This window comes from Triturus cristatus, chromosome 2_2, assembly GCF_964204655.1.
Source record: "Triturus cristatus chromosome 2_2, aTriCri1.1, whole genome shotgun sequence".
NCBI lineage: Eukaryota > Metazoa > Chordata > Amphibia > Caudata > Salamandridae > Triturus > Triturus cristatus.
Window position 1 is genome coordinate 846169462 of NC_140582.1, and position 15487 is coordinate 846184948.

Below are 15487 nucleotides of genomic sequence, written 5' to 3' on the forward strand. Positions count from 1 at the left end.
CCGGACCGCCGCCCTATTGATGCATAATGATGGTATTCCTTCGCGAGCAGCACTCGAAAAACGACGTAGGTTACCAGCCTCAATCCAGGGTATGGGCAATATTCTCCGGGCGGGTTGATTAAAAGCAGCCCTTCACGTCGCCTGACGCGTTTCGCTACAAAGCTTCTTCGGAGGTTTCAGTGAAAGGTACGTGCAGCGGTGTCCTGCATCTCCCATTACATAGCCCACTATAACACGCCCCTGCATGGGGATTGCCAATTATTTACTCTAGGCGTTATGGGAGATGTAGTGTTTTTATTTCACCTTTAGTCATCATTAGTGCACAATTTCTGCTAGGATAAAGTCCTTATTGAACCCCCACTCAGGGTTAGTGTCCTAGATCCCTCGTCGCTCCTCCGTTCTGCCGGTGTGTCCGACCTCACGGCCCCTATGGATATGGGGTGGTGCTTCCTCGACGGCTGGACCGCCGCCCTATTGATGCATAATGATGGTATTCCTTCGCGAGCAGCACTCGAAAAACGACGTAGGTTACCAGCCTCAATCCAGGGTATGGGCAATATTCTCCGGGCGGGTTGATTAAAAGCAGCCCTTCACGTCGACTGACGCGTTTCGCTACAAAGCTTCTTCAGAGGTTTCAGTGAAAGGTACGTGCAGCGGTGTCCTGCATCTCCCATTACATAGCCCACTATAATACGCCCCTGCATGGAGATTGCCAATTATTTACTCTAGGCGTTATGGGAGATGTAGTGTTTTTATTTCACCTTTAGTCATCATTAGTGCACAATTTCTGCTAGGATAAAGTCCTTATTGAACCCCCGCTCAGGGTTATTGTCCTAGATCCCTCGTCGCTCCTCTGTTCTGCCGGTGTATCCAACCTCACGGCCCCCTATGGATATGGGGTGGGGCTTCCTCGACGGCCGGACCGCCGCACTATTGATGCATAATGATGGTATTCCTTCGCGAGCAGCACTCGAAAAACGACGTAGGTTACTAGCCCCAATCCAGGGTATTGGCAATATTCTCCGGGCGGGTTGATTAAAAGCAGCCCTTCACGTCACCTGACACGTTTCGCTACAAAGCTTCTTCGGAGGTTTCAGTGAAAGGTACGTGCAGCGGTGTCCTGCATCTCCCATTACATAGCCCACTATAACACGCCCCTGCATGGGGATTGCCAATTATTTACTCTAGGCGTTATGGGAGATGTAGTGTTTTTAATTCACCTTTAGTCATCATTAGTGCACAATTTCTGCTAGGATAAAGTCCTTATTGAACCCCCGCTCAGGGTTATTCTCCTAGATCCCTCGTCGCTCCTCCGTTCTGCTGGTGTATCCGACCTCACGGCCCCTATGGATATGGGGTGGTGCTTCCTCGACGGCTGGACCACCGCCCTATTGATGCATAATGATGGTATTCCTTCGCGAGCAGCACTCGAAAAACTACGTAGGTTACCAGCCTCAATCCAGGGTATGGGCAATATTCTCCGGGCGGGTTGATTAAAAGCAGCCCTTCACGTCGACTGACGCGTTTCGCTACAAAGCTTCTTCGGAGGTTTCAGTGAAAGGTACGTGCAGCGGTGTACTGCATCTCCCATTACATAGCCCACTATAACACGCCCCTGCATGGGGATTGCCAATTATTTACTCTAGGCGTTATGGGAGATGTAGTGTTTTTATTTCACCTTTAGTTATCATTAGTGCACAATTTCTGCTAGGCTAAAGTCCTTAATGAACCCCCGCTTAGGGTTATTGTCCTAGATCCCTCGTCGCTCCTCCGTTCTGCCGGTGTATCCGACCTCACGGCCCCCTATGGATATGGGGTGGTGCTTCCTCGACGGCCGGTATACTTGAAGATGAAGGATCACAAGAAAACAACAGCCAGCCAGGGCAAAAATCTGGATCCCAAAAGATACAATGAGTCACAAAGAAATAAGATATCCAAGAAAGAAGTGACTCAAACAGATAGATTCACCAAAGAAAAAAATATATATTTCCACTACAACGTTTCAGCTTCCGCCTTCCTCAGGTAGTACAAGATGGTTTGCTCTGTGGCTGCACAGATGACAGCTGAATTTTCAAAAAGCATCATGAGTGAAGATTCCATTTGGAATGTGGAATCAATGCAGTCCTGAGAGCTCTTGAGATATGCAGTAATCTGGTTGTGTTGTCAGTAATGTTCAGTCCATCTGGATGCAAGTGATTTTAAACGGTACATCCAGAAGTTTTCCCTGGAGTCCAGTAGTTCTGCCTTTGAAACATGTTCCACGGGGAAAATCTTCAAATCTGATAGTGAATGATCCACAAGGTTGAAATGATTGGCTATAGGCTGGTCAATTTTCTTATTAATTATTGCAGATTTGTGGTTCCTGAATCGTGTACGGAGGTCATTCACTGTTTGGCCTACATATTGTTTTTTACAGCTTTGCCGTTGGCACTGAATCACAAATAATGCACGTTGAGCGACATGTAAGATGCTGCCTTATTGCATAGGTTCTTCTTGTAACAGAACTAGTTATAGATGATGTTTGTAAAAGATATTCACACATGATGCACCTTTTAGAGTCACAGCAATGAACCCCTGCATTTGTTACAGCTTGCTTGAGTTCAGCTCTCACAATAAGAGATCGTAAATTTGGAGCTCTGCGGTAAGCAATGACTGGTGGTTTTGGTAAGTAAGGGAAATGTTTTTTGCATTATATTTCTGTAGTTAGGAGCTGATGGATGATAGTCAACTACAAATGGAGTTCTGTCACTTTTGTTTCTGCCGTTGGTATTCCAAATAAGTGCTTCTCTGGGTGACTGCAAAGACTTGTCAATTTGTTGCTGTATGATATACAGAGGATAGCCTTGCCTTATAAATAATGTAGCAAGCTTCTGTAGATGCTCTTTACAGGTTTCCTCATTGCTGCAGATGCTTCTTATTCTAAGTGCTTGGCTGTAGATGATGCTCAGTTTAGTGTGGTGTGGGTGACATGAAGTCCAGTTTAGATACAAATGAGCATCTGTAGGCTTGTGGTACAGATCAGTTGTAATGCTGTGTTCATGAATTGTGAGTAGCACATCCAGAAAAGGGAGATGAGGATTCTGTTTAGTATTGCTGCTGGTAAATTTGATGGTAGGATAGATATTGTTGATATAAGCTGTAAATTGTTCTAATGTTCTACTTCCTGCATTCCATATTATAAATATGTCATCAATGTATCGTACCCATACCAGTGGTTTGATGCTAGAAGTAGCAAGTATACAGTTCTCTAATTTTCCCATGAAGATATTTGCATAGGATGGAGCCATCCGAGTGCCCATGGAAGTCCCTTGTATCTGCAGATAGTGTTTACCATCGAATGTAAAATTGTTGGATTTAAGGATAACTCTTGCAAAGTTGGTAAGCACATTTGTTGATGGCTTTTTCACAGTTCTTTTATTAAGAGCTTCAGATAATGCCATAAGCCCATCCTCATGTGGTATATTGGTGTATAATGATGTAACATCAAATGTAGCCAGAAGAGTATCATCATCAAATGTGTAGGTTTGGTTTAATTATTCAATAATCTGAAGGAAGTGACTGGTATCTTTAACAAATGATGGAAGTTCCTGTACAATGGGCTGGAGGTGCAGGTCGACAAATAAAGATAGTCTCTCAGTGGCTGTGTCGTTGCCAGAGATGATGGGACGGCCAGGATTGTTCATTTTGTGAATTTTGGGAAGCATATAAAATCTCCCAGGTCTTGGTTTGGGATGAACAAATATATCTGCTGTTGTTTCATCAATGAGGTTTAAGCTCCTGTATCTTCCAACCATGTTCTTAATTTCTTTGTTCAAGTCTTCTGTGGGATCAGTTTCTAAAGGTTTGTAAGTGTTGGTATCCATTAGTTGTCTCATTCCTTCCTCAATATAATCACTTACTTTCATGGCAACCACTGCACCACCTTTGCTGGTTTTATAATGACATCCATTCTCCGTTGAAGGAGGTGGGGAGCTTTTCTTTCTTCTCGGGTGATGTTATCAAAAATCCTTTTAGGTGTTGATTCCTTGATGAGTTTCTTAATGGATAAAATGTATGTATCAAGGACAGGATTTCTACCACATTGAGGAGTCCATGATTTGGGATGGCGGAACTTCTTAAATGGATCTGGAAGGTAGCTTGGCAGATCAACATTAGAATTATTATAAAAGTATTCTGCAAGTCTGCATCTCCTCTCGAAGGTTTTTAGGTCTCTCATCATGTTGGCAGTGTTATGGTCGGTACAGGACAGAAATAGAGGCCGTTGCTCAAGAGGTTCAATTCACCTGGTGATAGGAGCCCTCCAGTCAAGTCAATAACTGGGTTGGATGTCTGGAAGGGTTGTAGCTGACTGATGCTATGCAGCCTTTTTTCTCTTATAAATCTTCTATTCTTTTTATGCTGTTTACTCACAGGGCTTTCACTGACAAGAAAATCTCCAAAACAGAATGATTTATGAAGTGGTGAGTTGGAAGAGGAGGTATATGAAATCTTAACATATCTCTTTTTAGTTTTGCAGATTTAATATCAATAGCTTTCCTGGCAGTCACCTTTATTACTACTGCAATCCTCTGTAGTATGTGTGCTACTTCAGAGTCACTTTTTGTGTTCTTTAAAAATAAATATATATATATATATATATATATAAACATTTTGAGGGGGGGGACCACGTACTCCAGGGCCATTTTCGGCCCCGGGGACCCCATCACCGAGGCTTGGCCTCTCGTTGGGGACCGCAGGGAAGCCCCAAAGCCCCCGCGGTCCCAGCTGGCTCCCCGCCTCCAGCGGGAGCCGGCATTGCTTTTGGGCAAAGGAAGCTGCTAACATGCAGCTCCCTTTGGGACATTGCTGGAGCCGGCCCTGGGGGGGGGGGTTGGTCCCCAGCGCCAAGGAGGGCTCCACAAGGGGGCCACACAGACCCCCCCCAAACATAAGTTTAAAGCCCCGGGGAGGTGGTAGTCCCCGGTGGCCTGCTGCGGGCCTCCGTATTTAAATTACTCTATGCCCTGGGGAGGTGGTGGTCTCTGGGGCAGTGTTGCCCCCCCCCCCACCATTTTAATTTAAACAAAGCCCTGGGGAGATTGTGGTGCCCGGTTCTGCAGGGGAGGGGTGTGGGGGCTTTGGTGGGGGCACCCGCGGGCCCCCACACCATAATTAACAATTGCCCCCAGGACCTGGCCCACCCGGGGGCTTAAAAAAAAGGAAGTGCGGCAGACGTGAATCTCACCGAATTGTTATTTTAAAAAATGGTTTTGTGGAATCCCCTGAGCAGCTCTAGGGGGTCAGGGTGTTACTACCCTGCCTCCTTTTCTTCTTTTTTGACCTTTTTTCTTGTGACTCGGTTCAACCTAGTCACAAGATGGCTGCCAAACCTTTTTGGTTTAAAGTGTTGGCAGCCAATCAGAATCAAGCTCGTGCTCTGGAGGGTTCGCGGATCCACCACAGTCGTCATATATATAAATATTTTAAATATGAATATTTCAGGAACTACTGAAGGGATTTACATCATTTTTTTTAAAACATGCTTTTTTTTTTTTAGGTAACAATCTTGTCCCATGTAACGGAATCTTGTCCCGTGTGGATACGGGACAAGATTGTTACCTAACCGGAATAACCCACGGACTTGGAAACGCCTAAGGCGCTAAGCGATACACCGCTGACCTATTTCTTAACGTTTTTACCAAGGCTACCAAAGTACAACACTTGATGCATTAAAGGAATATTATGATTGACAAAGGGAAGGTACTAACTTGATTTGATGCTGGTGTTTCCTACCAAGAATTCTTGAACAGTGCTCACTATAATACTTCGCCCTGAAGAAGCCCTCTCTAGAGTGAAACGCGTTGGGTTTACCTTCTTGTCAAAGGAATCTATGAAATAAAGAACCTTCTACGCAAAACAAAAAAACCTGTGAATGACTGCAACCTTTCTCCTCAGGAGCACGATGGACGATGAGGTAAAAAGCCTCCTTAGCCAATCAGATTGTTCTGTTATTTAAAGTTGCGTGCCTGCAGACTCTCGTGTCCCACAAACCAAAACTACCAGATACACAAATATTCTGAACACCAGTTTCTCAGAAACTTTTAAATAGATTTACACAAAATCACAAAAAGCATGCTTTCTGGAAAAAGATCTAGCTTTCTGCAAAGTTTGGTGTAATTCCGTTGAACCATTTTGGCTGTAGCATGGTTAAAAAAATCCCTATGGAAATTTCATTGGGAAATTAAGTTTGACCCCCCGCCCCCAATTTTCTTGCGCTGGGGGGACCCAATACTGGCCTATAGGAGCTACAATCAGGCTAGATATTCAGGCTAACAACAGACTACGTAAGTGAATTTGAGTCAGCTTCCTTGTCTGTAGCATAAGTGACTATCCTGAAAATTTAGCAAAATTCCATCCCTCCTGGAACTACATTGTAAACCCCTGCTTCAAAGAATTTGAATCAGCAGTGGAAATAATGGGGCCACATAGCAAATATTCACAGCGAAAGCTCCTTCACAGATGAAGCGCACATGCGGTTAGCAGCAACAGGCAGGTAAGTAACTGCGGACAAAAATCTACAAGCCGAGCCACTGCCAGGATTTACTCACATCGGCAGTAATGTAAGTGCGTCAAATATATCATGTCTGATTCCACTATGAACAGCTCCTTTGCATTTAGTGTCCCAACAAGTAACCAATCTCTTTTCTGCTGAAACATAGAATTCTGTCCTCAAGCCGCTATGGACTCTTTGGCCCAATGACTTTTGCATCCATTTTGATTTTAGCATACATTAACAGAAACACGCTTTCCGCAGTGGGGATGTAGTCGGTGCTTAACATGGCCCAGTGGTTCCAGGTGCGGGCAATCAGCATTCCTTTTTAAGAACCAACACTTATTTTTTCTCAGCTTTGATCCAGGGCAAGAGAGAGGGGGAAAAGAGGGGGGAAAAAACACAAAAACAGTGACAAAGTGAGAAAGCAGAGATGAAAAATCTGCAGAATTTAGATAAAGAGGCAGGAAGCATCTGCTTATGCATAGAGGCATGAGGTGCAATCTAGGCTATGCAGCCTTAGTATTCAGCACCCAAAATTTCGAGTGTAGATGGCAGGCTTCTTAGCAAATGTTTAGGCCCTGGTACTTACTCTTTTACAAATTAAGCACTGGATGGAAGCTATGTGTTTAATATTGCAAGGGGGGCGCACAGCACACCCGTTCAGTTCTCCTTGCACAGCTGTGTGTATCTATGGTCACAGACCCTCAGCTCAACGCGTAGGAGATATTAGTTTTTGCAGCTGTGCTTTAGGTGAGATAAGTTGAAAAGTGAAATTGAGCTTGCAGAAAATGCGTATTTGGGAGAAAGCACGAGGAGGAGAGGGGCAGAAAGGTTTAACTCTACAGGGAAAATGTACACAGATGACTTCATTCAGAACGAATTAAAAATATTACTCCCAAGGGAGGATAAATGAACGATGGAGAGGCAGACAAGGGTCTGTGGTGACCCACAGGAGTGATGCACAAGACAGCTGCAAGCATCTCATTGTGGCTGAGCCTCGCACACAGTTACAAACTTGTGAAAAGAGAGCATGAACCAACTTTTACGAAAATCGAAGGCGGCCAGCACTCCTGGAGAAGGAGGGACAGGTTAAACCACATACGGTACAAAAAAATTAAGATCTCATTCCAATATGCACAAAATTACAGAGAGACATTTGAAGATTTTCATAGAGTTACACAATTTAAGGTAGTAAACGGTAAAGAATGTTCTATAGGTGTTTGGAGGTCTCAGCGCAGACTCTGCAGCAGGGCATACCCCCGCGGCACTGTGCCACGGATTAACACTGTGCCGCAGGTAGATAGGGTATATTTTTCCAAAAAGGTTTTAAGGGGCCAAGGGTATAAGTGTCTTTAAAGAAACAGAGGTGGGGGCGGGGCCAAGATGGCATCCGAGTGAGACGCTTTTATCCGTCTCTCCAGACCTGATCAACGGGCCCCCATGCCCTTGCCTTCTAAGCCGGGTAGGAGGGCCAGAGTTGAAGCCCAGAGCCTGGGGATATTGGCGAGGGGCCAGCCAGGGAGCATCAGAGGTCTCCCGGCAGGGTTGGAATGGGGTCACAATTCGGCCCGGGCAGCCAAAAAAAAAGTGGCCCACATTCGATAGCAACCTTTAGTTAGGATAATGGAGCTAAATGATGACAAATATTTGTGGTAATAAAAGTAATTTGAAGCTTAGAGGACCACTATTTAAATAGGAAATTAACATTCCAATAAGAAAAAATGTACCTTAGAAGTACCGAATTATCAAAAATAGTAGGAACTCCGCTTTAATTGTATTTTTTATCCATACCATTGCTGAGAATGTTTTGATTAATGGGTCGCCTCCACGAGTAGCCTGACACCCTGCAGAGAGCGGCAGCGATGAGGGGCTGAGACATGCTCCCGGGGCGTGGCATTCGCAACGGTGGCAGCAGAGAGTCCTCCCCCTGCCCTGAGACCCGCATTCCATTGGGGGAACTGGGGGTCCCAGTTGAGGGCCCCCGTTTGTGCACTTTGCTTCAGAGCTTTGGTATTGGAGGCCTGAGAAGCGACACGGCGCCCATAGCCCTGGGCCCTACTTGAAGACCATATTGCCAGACCGCAAGGACGGGGGACCATCCAGGGGTGACCGCTGGGGCATGGGATGCCATGGACCAAGAACGGGTGCTTGCACAGGAGTCGCCAGTGGGGCAAAACAGACACCCAGCTCATCCCCCCGGGGTACGTAGCCCAGAAGTGGGCATTGCTCTCCACTCGCTTTCTCTCCCTCCCTGTTCAACTGATGCCTGCCGGGGCCCAGAGTGTAGGAGATCGACTAGTGGGGCATTGGGTTCGCGACACAGGGCATTGCTGACCGGGGCACGGTCACCAGAGCACATAGTCAATCACAAGACCTGGCTGCGGCAACAGAGATTCCTCACCGCCTGCTGAGACCTTAAGCTGGAGACAGTGCAATGCCCGGTGTGGGCTACGCTGGGGTGTGTTATTCAGCTGCTGAGACAGCGTAGCGGGAGGCAGACTGATAGAGACTTCCACATCCCATAACACCGGTAAGAGCCCGGACGGCTCGGGGAGTTGTGACAGGAGGGAGATGGCCGGCCCCCTGCGCTCACCTGTCTGGGAAGAGAAAGAACTTTGGTTACCATTGCGGCGACCGGTCAAGACTCTTCCTAACGAATAGACTCTGTACACCCCGCTGTGTGGAGATGCTACAATATCTTGCCAAGGAAGACAAGCTAAACCCTCCTGCACCATGGCCAGAAGTATGGGGAAGAAGGACCAGTCCGTGAAGGAGATGCTCCCGAAGACCCTGCGCTCCCTTACAGATGCCCCCCCACCGGCCTCAAGGATACTGACGTCAGCACCCCCCACAGAGGCGAATGCCCCTTTAACTCACCCCTTTATTGAAGCACTCTTTGCCTCCTTATGTGAAGACCTGCAAGCAATGAAAAAGGATCTCTCCAAGGAACTGAAGGTGAGACGGGATGTGGACGCTCTGGGCACAGAGTCGACACTCTGGAGCAACATGAGGGTAGCTGGGAGGAGGAGATTGAACAACTCCAGCAAGAAATCTTGCATCTCCATGACCAACACCTGGACTTGCAGGCCCATACCGAAGATCTAGAGAATCGCTCAAGACGCAATAACATCTGCATAAGGGGCTTCTGGACTGGAGAAGAGGGTGCGGGTGTCGCTTTCTTCGTGCAGGAACTTTTTCGGGCGATCTTGGATGCTACACCGGACTTTGAGATAACTCTGGATGGCATGCACGGAGTGGGACCCAAAAGACCTATAAAAAGGCTATAGCATGCACTCAGATATTTCTTGGGAGTCTGGTGAACCTTCAGCGGATCTATTCGCAGCATGGAGGCAAACGTCAATGTTTTAGTAGGATGATGATTTACGATTAGGGTGTCGTTCATTATTCTAAGGGTAGTCAAACTCAACGTAAAGGTACTAAATAATCCAGTGAAGAGAAGAGAGGTCCTTTCATATCTCGAACAGTTTGGGGTGGACATTTGGGTGTTACAAGAAACGCAATTGGTGGCTAAGGACTGGCATAGACTAAAATCAAAGTAATTCCCTAAACAATTAATCTTATCTATGCCTACGAAGACTGCTGGAATGGCAAAGCTGGTGTTCCATTCCTTTAAAAGGTACAATAGGCTCTCCAATAGCAGAGATACAAGGGCGCCTTTTGGTCCATAAGATTTCTATGGGTGCACAGTCAATACTAGTGGGCTCCAAATGAAGGACAGGAGCGCCATTTGAGAAAAGCAGTGGCAGACGCCATGAATACCCAGGAGCGTTTGGTCTTATTGGTAGGGGATTTAAATTTGATCTTTTGCAACGATGTGGACCGCTCTTTTCACATCGAAACAAGGGGACTCGGGAGGTATCTCGAGATTGCAGCGACTAGCTGAGTGACATGGGGTCGAAGGATCTATGGAGCGAAGCACACGCTAGTACACAGGATTACACATACTTCTGCCATGCACACAAGACCTATGCACGACTAGATCATTTTCTAGGCACCCAGGAGTTACAGGCGACACTCACCTCCATAGAGATCGAACCTAGGATTTTATCAGATTACTCGGCGGTTGTTCCGAGTATTGGCCTGCCTCGGCCCTCCCGCCCGTCATGGCGAATGAGGGAGACTCTCCTATATCGCCCACAGGTAGTACAGCAGATCCGGCAAGCCGTTACGCAATATCTTGAAGAGGCAATACTCCGGGGATGTCGATAGTGAGAGTTTGGAACGCCCTTAAGGTGGTAATTCGGGGCGAATTCCTTGCAATCTCGGCAGCTGAGAGCAAGCTGAGACGAGAGAAGCGGGAGCAACTCCAACAAAAGGTGAGAGAGTTGGAGCGTATACACCATTGCACAGGGGTGCCTAGGGTGAGGCGGCAGTTAAAGTCAACACGGAAACAGTTAGCTGGCTTAGATTTAGATAGGGCGGAATACGCCTTCCTGCGTCTACAACATTTATTTTACGCAGAAGGTAATAAATGCAGGAGAATGCTAGTGAATAAACTACGCGTGCAATGCCAGGCTATATCAGTTACATTGCTCTTCATGGAGATCGGTGTTGACGTGACGGGCGACACCGCCATAGCAGAACATTTTTGCGAAATATATGAAAGGCTGTATTCTCCCCATATATACCCGGGGACAACCCCAGACACTATTTAGCACAAGTCAATGTATCACATCTGACTGAGGGACAGCCCGCTCAACTAGATAGCCCAATACGTATTGAGGAGGTAATCTCCGTGATCTCAAGGTTAAAACCTCTCAAGTCACCGGGACTGGATGGCTTCCAGGTGCTGTTTTACAAAGATCTTCTGCGACCAGCTAGCTCCCCTATTCACTAAACTATTTAACGCCATAGAAAATCCTGCTTCTCTTTCTCCATCAATGAAAGAGGCCTCAGGGGTAGTTATACCTTTGCCGGGCAAGGATAAACCCCTTTACAGGTCCAAGGGACGAGAGACAACACTAGACTGTTCCTAGTATTGTATAATTCATTTTGGCCTGCTAGATGATTGAAAGCTGGGAGGGGTGGGAGAATTACAATGGGCATGTCACTGACTATATGTTGTGTTGCTAACAATATTAGATACGAAGTTGTCCAGTACTATGTTGCATATTTCATTTGATAGTTTTGAAGATAGACTAAAAAGAACTGCAACACATACCAGTTGTATTGATGGTAGCTACAAATCTGCCCTACAGGGCGGAACTGGCTTTTCACACAATCTGTATAGGGTATAACTGTTGCCGTTCGGCTCTAGCGCCGGGACACTTGTGAGTAGCTGTGCTCTGTATAAATTTTCATGCAAAAAAAACAATTGATGGACAGAATGTGAAACAATATCCAACATTCACCCCAGTACAGAGATCTAGGCCTAAATCCATCGTTTGTTTGCTCCCCATGCCATTCCAGTGTAAACCCAGTCATATGCAAGTCAGTCTTGACCCTGTTCCCCATGGGAATATAAAGTCAGGATCTGTGGACTGTATCTCTTGGGATGGTATGAATAGGAGCTTTGAGCTTCTATACTAAACAATGCTACTGTCATAACATGTCCAGTGCTGTTAGTTATTTGAAATTTTAATAAAGAAAATAATTTTTTTTTTTTTAAAGAGTAACGCATAATTACCAAAATGACTATGATTACTCCAGCGTAATTGAAATTCTGCCCAGGCCTAGCGTACACCCCGACAGACAAAGCCTTCTTGACAAAAGCACATTCTTTCTGGTGGCAACAGATGGCACCAATGGTGAAGTGTGAGGTGCCAGTGTTGAAAGTGAGCAGCAACCAGTGATCGAAGTGGGCAGTGGCACCCTAAGAAAAATCTAAGGCACCTGCACATTTTTGGTGCAAAGCAAGCCCTGAGCACGCGTGACACAATCTTTTAGTTGTGATCCTTTTTTTCCAAAAAGCTTGGGGAAACGACTGAATAAATGCAAGTGCGTTAATAATGCTGAACAGGAGTCTGTTTCCATGTCGCCCAATAGCAGTCGTTTCCTTTTCCTCTCAAGGTCAGACATCTGCACGGGCAGGTCTAGAACACTTCTGACCGGAGCCCCCAGATTGGGTTGTTTTTTACAAATCGAAAAACACCGGGAATGAGTACACCAGATCAATGCATTGCTATTAAAACCACGTTTTTTGGTAGAAGACAGATCCATCACGGCTGAGGGCTTCCATTCTGCCCACTCTCAGACAGAAAGCAAAGCACCTCCCAGCTCCCGCCAGGCAGTGCTGACAGAAATAAAGCATGGGTGTCTCCCAGAAAACAGTTTAATGAGACTGAAACAAAATACTATATTAGGAGCTTTCCAAGCATTGTGGTGAACCGGGGACTTGAACTGGAATAGTACATGCAACTAGCATAGAATGTTTTTTGTTTTGTTTGTTTTCTTGCCAAGGTTCGGCCTGGTATTGGATTAAAGTGATGGCAGAAACGCAGCGGTAAAACAAGTCATCTGGCTGTGGTCTGCTCAAGAGACCTCCGGGTCACGAGTTCAAGGTCACGCAAGCTTATATACTTCCGGGTCGAAAAATGAGTAACATTCACTCCGGTAATGGGAACACTTACTGTTTGAACACGTGTAGTTGGTGGCGTTGGTAGCAGGTGCTACATAAAAAGCCACCATTATCTGACCCACTGACTGAGCTGTGATGCTACACAAATGGCACACTACACTACATTAATACAAATGTAATTATCACTATCATAACAAGTACAAGTCAAAGAATCCAGGATTACGGCTATTAATGATCTACACATTTATATATATAAACCTATTTCTACCAAAGTTGTTGACTTTTAATTGATCGTGAAAGGATGAAAAGTGAGCCAGTCCTACTACTACTACTGGCAGTTCAGGCTGGACTGTTCCCATGAGGCACAGGGTCAAGACTGATTTGCATATAGCTGGGTGTGCACTGAGGTGGTAAAGTGAGCTAAAGAATGATGCTGGATTCAGCCCAGATCTGTGAGTGGGGGTGAGTGTCTGAAAAGTTTCAGTGCTCCGTCCATCATCTCCTTGTGTTTGCTACCAATACTGGAGCCATCACCTTTAGGTTACACACACCAGTTGCTGCTTTAACTTGCGAGTGCCCCAGTAAGCATGGTGGGATTGTGGTTTTACACAATCTAAACAACAAACTCATGTCCACCGCTCAAATTAATTTCATATCTCCCTAATTCACCACTAATCCTCTTTGGGTTCCAGAGTAGCGTGCTACTCGCCGAAAAAGCGCTTCAACGCCTCGTCATGGGTAGTAAGCGCTATATGAATGCAATTACAATAAATAAAGCTTTGCTCAGCTCAGCTCACCTCGGCTTTATGTTTTGAAGTCAAGCTGTTTTCGCACATTGACACACAAGGAAAATGACGGAAAAAATGGAGGCCCCCCGGGATGGTATAACAAACATGTCTTCAACCCTCAAACAGCCATCTGTGTAAGTTGAAGGCAGCCTCCTGTGAGTGTAATATGTATACACTTATTGCTGAGACGTAATGCAGCCCATCTTTAAGTTTTCGAACCATGTATCCAGTAGTATTTTAAGGATCATTTGTTTTCAGCGCAGAAACTATACATAGTCGAGCGGATTCTACCGTGCCATAGAAACGCCTTTGAAAACGTTCATTCCCCTCATCCCGGTGTTGTCTTAAGAGTAACGTCAATATTGAGAGGGGTTTGCAATGAAGTACTCACTGTACAAGAGTACAGAACAGTCATTCAGAGAGCAGGCAGCGCCGAGAGCCACACGAGACCAGACTTCCACTTTCAATCAGGAGAAAGACTTACTCGCACAGCAGGATGCCGTTCTCTAGTCCAGACCGGAAGTCCTTATCCCCGACACTCCTGCCAGTCACTTGCTGTGGAAACAAACAAAAGAGGGCACTGGTTAGGGCTGTCATCTTTGCACTCACTTCAGTCACTTTGTGTTCCTCAATCAGACATTTTACACAATGTAAGAACTGTCAATAAACGTGGAAGGCGGCGCTTTAACAGACAAGCGTTAGATTATTTTTCATGCTTGGTTGTGCGGTGACGGTACAGCTCCTCTTTGTATACACCTGGCCCCTCCCCAGAGCCCCACGCGCGCTTCCTCCACACTAAGGTCCTTGTGGGTTCTGGTAGATAGGACGGAGGTTCAGTGGTACCTTCCCTGCTTCAATGACGTAACACTAACATGTTGGATATGCATTGCGTTGTCGTATCATGTTGTTATGCACCCTGCGCGGGCCACTTCATACTGTATTAATATGTCCGCTGTGTGAAGTGTATGAGCCTGCTTGTATGCAGACACTGCAGTGTTGATTGAGATATTTGTACCTCTAGCTGAAAACAACAAAAAAACTGCTTGAAATTAAACACACATGGTTGGCTGCTCTCTGGCACGAGTATTCCAAAATACGGTAACAGGGCGAGCCTCCTCCATTCAATAACATGCACGCCAACACAGCAACTGATATGAAGTCACAGCGAGCAAAATCTGGCACTTAACATCGTTTGGCGCACTAAAATGGCACCTAAACACTTTACACAGGGAGGCTGTCACATTTCCCTGGCTAATAATTTTGTGTGATAAATACAGATACGCCGGTGAGCGGTATTACCACTTTACCCTACATCTGAGAAGGGGAGCATGCTGTAATAACACGTGTTTTCCCCTGGTCCAATGCGCTAAACGTAGATTGTTGCTAGCGTCCCATCACGAATTCCACCAGCTCTTACGTGCAAAAAACGGGGAACAAATGGCGGGGGTTCAGAAATGATGGCATGACTTTGAATCCCAATTATTAAACCCAAACCTATTGGCTTCGCAAAAGCTGACAGTTGTTTTGAATTTGTAGTTTAGCAGTAACCAGGTGGATGAATTTCGTAATTGTAGACTCCAAAGGGTCTTTTCGTCCAATGGTACCTATTAGAGGAACAACCCTTTGGTG

At 45.9% G+C, this 15487-nt stretch overlaps 1 protein-coding gene across 11 annotated transcripts in view; it reads right to left on the reverse strand.

The window, feature by feature from the left end:
* The window catches only part of LIMCH1 (LIM and calponin homology domains 1), an 860130-nt gene that overhangs the window by 610189 nt on the left and 234454 nt on the right, over positions 1-15487 (reverse strand). For all 11 annotated transcript variants that reach the window (XM_085642190.1, XM_085642189.1, XM_085642188.1 and 8 more), the window contains exon 2: positions 14343-14413. In XM_085642190.1, the coding sequence (XP_085498316.1) occupies positions 14343-14413 (71 nt within the window). The remainder of the gene's footprint in view (positions 1-14342; positions 14414-15487) is intronic.